This window comes from Sinocyclocheilus rhinocerous, unplaced genomic scaffold (genome assembly GCF_001515625.1).
Source record: "Sinocyclocheilus rhinocerous isolate Xijiao unplaced genomic scaffold, SAMN03320098_v1.1 scaffold528, whole genome shotgun sequence".
Classification (NCBI taxonomy): Eukaryota; Metazoa; Chordata; class Actinopteri; order Cypriniformes; family Cyprinidae; genus Sinocyclocheilus; species Sinocyclocheilus rhinocerous.
Window position 1 is genome coordinate 427,885 of NW_015634004.1, and position 6,221 is coordinate 434,105.

Genomic DNA, 6,221 nt, shown 5'->3' on the forward strand with positions numbered 1-6,221 from the left:
TTAAAAAATGTTGTACTCTTTCACATTTTTTATTTTGTCATTTAAATGTAAATAAAATTCTCACCAAATGTGCCAGAAGTATTCACACTCAAAATACATTTGGTTATGAACTGGGTTCCAGAATATAGCCTAATGACTTCATATCATAAATATATTTGGATGATTTTAGGCCACATGATTCTTAGTTTCACTTTTAGTGTTTTGATCATGTTTATGACTTAGACTGAACACGAATGACGATCTTGTGACAAATTAGGATGTTTCAAATTCCCCAGCAAACATCTCTAATCTTCTGCTTTCTTGTAGCCGCATTAAAAGCAACATCGCCAAACATCCTCATCTTCTGCATCTCATTCAGATATTAGAAACATGTCAGCTTGTCTCCTGTGAAAGGGAAAAATGCTTTCTAAGACGATTCCAGATACGAAGTGTGAATATGTTTTTGAGAATAATAAATAGAAAAATTAGAGCATCTTAGCTGAGATTGTACACTTGAAGTAACCTTTGAGACTTAGGCAAACAGGATATAACAACATCCCTTCAAAGGGTATAAAGAAGCCTTCAGCACACAGCTCTGACATTTCATCCTCTGGATTATTCTCGCATACGGCACCATACCAAAAAAGACGTTACGATGACTGGTAGGTCCATTATCTTAATTTTATAATTTACTTAGAGGGAAATCATTTGATATCTGATTATCAAAAGGTTTTTGATAATTAACAGTTAAAAAGTTAAAACTTTATATATGAGACAATGTATATTTTAGGTGCTGTGACTAATCACCATTTCTTTTCAACTTTTCCCACACAATATTTAATCACCCTTCGCCTTCATTGTTTCATTTTATATAGTCCTGAAGTATCAGAATGAATTTTAAAAGTACAAATATGTCCATGATGCTCACTTAATATGAGCTAATAAATACTGCATGCCTTAAAAGCTAAATTTAAAGTAGTCTAATTATAATTGTTTTAATATTAAAATAGTTTAAGATGCGTCACACTGCGGGAACACTTTTTAAATGCCAACTATACCCATTTGGTAAATGCAACAAAAATCGCAGTTAAAATACCAAATTATACATTAATATTTATTTATTTGTTTGTTTGTTTGTCATGGTGCTTTTCTTGTACCTTTTTTCTTTTTTACATTTTTTATAGAAATAAGAAATAAGAAACTTTTAATTTAATTCATTCTAAAAACAAACAAATAAAAAAGTAGCATGTCAGCATGAATTTTATTCATTTATTTATTTATTTTTATTGTCATATGGGCAGTGCTTTTCTTGTGCCTTTTTTCTTGTTTTTTTTCCCCATAAGTATAAAACAATGAAAAACTAACTTTTATGAATTATATTCATTCAAGAGCAAACTGATAAAACGTAGCATGTCATGTAACATGAAGTAGCATGAATATTTAGTCTGTCTGTTTCTCATATGGGCAGTGCTTTTCTTGCGTTTTTTGAGTTTTCCTAGATATAAGTAATACAAAACTAACTTTTACTGTGAATTTACACACACATACAGTATATATTTTGGAAATATTTACATGTATTTACATGTCTATATTTATATTAATATAATTGATATTATAAATAAATACATTTAATATATAAAAATAACATATTTTTCTGAAATGTATACATGCATGTGTGTGTATTTATATATACATAATAAAACAGTACACATACATATATTATGTAAACAACAACTTTTATTTTGGATGCGATTAATCGTTGGACAGCACTAGTTTTTTGTTGTTGTTTTTTTGGGGGATAACAACTGTATTTGTATACTGTAAACTTCTCCTATAGTTGAACTACTAAACTACACTACTCGCCAAAAAGTAGTGAAATTATTATTAATAAATGTCTCTATTTTAACACACATTGCTTTAATAATTTCTATTTGTCATTTTCTAACAGATCCAAACAGCTCTCTTAATATTGATGACTTCAGTGAATTCTACAATGAGTTCATTGTAGAGTTCAACTACACAGATCTCCAGAACTTGACTGATTATGTCGTGGATGAGAAGACGTTGCTTTGCTCCTCCATCACTATGGCGGATGCCGTCAACATTGCATTCTGCGTCTTCTATGTGCTCATCTTTCTGATGGCTGTTCCTGGGAATCTGATCGTAGGCTGGGTCATCGCCTCCAACAGACACTCGCTTTCCGCCTCGGACGTCTACTTATTCAACCTGATGCTGGCCGACACGTTACTGGCTCTGATTCTGCCATTTTCGGCGGTTTCCATAATCCACGGTTGGGTGTTTGGTGATATTGCATGCAAATTGGTTTACATGGTGAAGGAAGTGAACTTCTACACCAGCATTTTGTTCCTGGTGTGCATCAGCGTGGATCGCTACATGGTTATTGTCAGAGCTATGGAGTCCCAGAAGGCTCAGAGAAGATTGTGCAGCGGAGTCGCCTGCGCATTGGTGTGGGTCTTGGGCTTGGTGCTCTCCTTGCCATCATTCTACAACGAGGCATTTTATGAGCCAGTTTCCAAGCAGACCGTGTGTGCAGAACACTTTGAGACGAATCACGCCGACAAATGGCGACTGGCCACGCGTATCATGAGGCATCTGCTCGGGTTCCTCTTCCCTCTGGTGGTCATGTTGATCTGCTACAGCATCACAGTGGAGCGACTCTTGCGTACGCGCGGTTTCCAGAAACAGAGAGCCATGAAGGTCATCATAGCTGTGGTTGTGGCCTTTCTTCTGTGCTGGACCCCCTTCCATGTTTCCACGATGGCTGACACCATCCTGAGAGCCAAAGTGGTTGAGTTCAGCTGTTTCACACGGACGGCGGTGGACGTCGCCATGTTCGCAACTCAAAACCTTGGCCTTTTGCACTGCTGCCTGAACCCGGTGTTGTACGCCTTTGTGGGAGAGAAGTTCAGAAGACGATTTCTGCAGATGCTCCGTAGAAAAGGCGTTCTGGAGCGGTTCTCGGTCTCCAGATCTAGTAGGTCTTCTTCTTTGACCTCAGAAGCCACTTCCAGCTTCCTGTGAGCTACACAATGGACATCAGTGTATGACAACTGCTAGACATTTAGTGCACCTTTCCTTGCTTGCTTGAACTAGAACAACACTTTATTGTAGAGGCTAATTGCCATGATGATTTGGCTCCCTCTATTGGTCAGAAAGAACAACATCCATGATTGGGTGAGAAGTAAACGAGTGCTGCAATCAATGATGATGTATTTTTGTAGACCAAAAACTCTTTCCATTGGCTTTTGAATTATTGCAGAAAATAAGCTCTTTGACCACACATTTTGTTCATCAGGATAATCTTCACAAATGAACCACTTTTTGAAGGGGGTTTTACTGATGCATTTGATGTTGTAGAATAAAATACAAAAATATCTTGAGCTTGTGTTAATTACAGACCTCATTTCATTTATTAAAAATGATCAAATTCTAACTCGTTTTCAGCTTCTGGCCTACAAAAACACATAGGTGCAGTACTCTATTGCTTGGTTGAGCTTCTAGAGGTTTAAAGAGTCCCTTTTACTATCGCTCATACGGTGGGTTAGTGATTTCAACAAAACCCCTAACCCTAAAAAAGTCAAATAGCGAAATTTTCCATGAAATTTTACAGGCAAAAAGGTCCATTGGCTGTGTAGCGTTGTATGACGCACAGCTCATTCTGTATTTAAGTCACTTTAAAACCAAGCAGCTTTCTGTTTGTCAGTTCTTGTGAACCCATTGCGAAAACCGTGTGGGGAAATCTTTCGCCATCATACAAATTTCCGATGGATTCCTATTGAAATCACGAAAATTTGCCAGACAATGGTAAATGTAACTCCATTGGCATGTAACTTCTGCATTATGGGCATGAATGAAAGCTTTTTCAAAGTGATCAAACTTGCCATTTTTACCTGGCGGATGGTAACGCAAATGAGAAACTGCAGACTTATATTGAAGGATGGACCCGATTCGTCTGAGATGCCACGATATCATAAATACGTAAGGGTGATGAACTCTTTGACTTGCTATTAAGCAAACACATGCTTTTGCAGAATGCTAAGCTGCTGGTTTGGGGAGAAGTGTGTGGTTGAAGTTAGCAAAATAGCCAAAATCGCTTACAGCACAACACACTCAAAAGCTTTCTATAGCCTTTTTGTCAAGGCGGCTGGTCTGTATGTGGTCAGTAAGCAAAAGGTTTTAATTTAAAGAGATTGTGTGCATGTTTTAAATATGCACTATATGATGTACAGCAAACAAAGTAAAGATCAGGGTTTTCTAAATGCTTTATATTTTTTTCCTTTATAAATTGTACTCTAAATAGTACTTTATAAAGTCCATCAAAGCTATACTCTTCATTTCATTCAGGGTGTTCCGAAGAGGAATATTAAATATTTGTACTCAAGAAGTGTTTGTGGTGTAATGACAGAAAAACCTCTTCAGGACTTATAATGGATGTACTGTTTTATTTTCATGCTCATTTGTAAGTTAAAATGTAAAAATGTTATGGACACTCTGTACGTCTCTTTAATATACAGTCAGCCAAGCAAAAAAAATGATCAGTACAGTTAGACAGACAGAAGTGTGGTTGACAAATGTGACATTTGATGAACGTGATAGCATTATTATACTTTTAATCACACTTTATTTTTAGTTCATTTTAAATATAGCTTTCTAAGTTATAGCTGAGTTTTTATTTCATGGGCATATTTTAATTTATTTTTGTACATTTCAGTTTTTAAAAGCAGGAGCCAGAAAGTATAATTTAAATGTGGAGTCACAAAATTAGTTAATTAGTTAATTAAATCAATTGGTTTGGTACCCAAAAATACCCAAGTATGTCACTTGTTGATTCTTGAACATTACAAAACAGACAGCAAACAATAGAAGAAAAAAAACTAGAAAAAACTGTAACTGAAATAATTATGTTTCAGGTTTCTAAAACGTTTATGAGTGTAATATTCTTCAGTGGATTGTTCTTTAAGAATTTACATCAGTCTTCAATTTACTCAAGTTTCTGATGATAGAGCTTGGCATAACTAAAATGTATATTCATTGTAAAAATTCCCAAGACTTTTTAAGATTTGATTAATCTACATGACTCTTCCGGGTCTAAAACATAAATATGCTTCTTCATGTATATCCATGTTTTCAAAAACTAAGAACCCTGGTTATTCAAAGGGGGGGGGGGGTTCTGAGGGGGGCAAATTTCCGATGGATTCCTATTGAAATCACGAAAATTTGCCAGACAATGGTAAATGTAACTCCATTGGCATGTAACTTCTGCATTATGGGCATGAATGAAAGCTTTTTCAAAGTGATCAAACTTGCCATTTTTACCTGGCGGATGGTAACGCAAATGAGAAACTGCAGACTTATATTGAAGGATGGACCCGATTCGTCTGAGATGCCACGATATCATAAATACGTAAGGGTGATGAACTCTTTGACTTGCTATTAAGCAAACACATGCTTTTGCAGAATGCTAAGCTGCTGGTTTGGGGAGAAGTGTGTGGTTGAAGTTAGCAAAATAGCCAAAATCGCTTACAGCACAACACACTCAAAAGCTTTCTATAGCCTTTTTGTCAAGGCGGCTGGTCTGTATGTGGTCAGTAAGCAAAAGGTTTTAATTTAAAGAGATTGTGTGCATGTTTTAAATATGCACTATATGATGTACAGCAAACAAAGTAAAGATCAGGGTTTTCTAAATGCTTTATATTTTTTTCCTTTATAAATTGTACTCTAAATAGTACTTTATAAAGTCCATCAAAGCTATACTCTTCATTTCATTCAGGGTGTTCCGAAGAGGAATATTAAATATTTGTACTCAAGAAGTGTTTGTGGTGTAATGACAGAAAAACCTCTTCAGGACTTATAATGGATGTACTGTTTTATTTTCATGCTCATTTGTAAGTTAAAATGTAAAAATGTTATGGACACTCTGTACGTCTCTTTAATATACAGTCAGCCAAGCAAAAAAAATGATCAGTACAGTTAGACAGACAGAAGTGTGGTTGACAAATGTGACATTTGATGAACGTGATAGCATTATTATACTTTTAATCATTTTCCCAAATTCCCAAGACTTTTTAAGATTTGATTAATCTACATGACTCTTCTGGGTCTAAAACATAAATATGCTTCTTCATGTATATCCATGTTTTCAAAGACTAAGAACCCTGGTTATACAAGGGGGGGGGATGTTTCTGAGGGGGTCAATTGCAATAAAATATTTTTAAAAAATA

At 35.5% G+C, this 6,221-nt stretch overlaps 1 protein-coding gene across 1 annotated transcript; it reads left to right on the plus strand.

Annotated features, from left to right (window-relative positions):
- Window positions 1-476: 476 nt before the first annotated feature.
- On the plus strand, window positions 477-4,483 carry LOC107744835 (C-X-C chemokine receptor type 1-like). Its single transcript, XM_016558657.1, has 2 exons — window positions 477-641; window positions 1,928-4,483. The coding sequence occupies exons 1-2, from the start codon at window positions 635-637 to the stop codon at window positions 3,019-3,021; spliced, it is 1,101 nt and encodes a 366-aa protein (XP_016414143.1). The 5' UTR covers window positions 477-634; the 3' UTR covers window positions 3,022-4,483.
- Window positions 4,484-6,221: the final 1,738 nt, after the last annotated feature.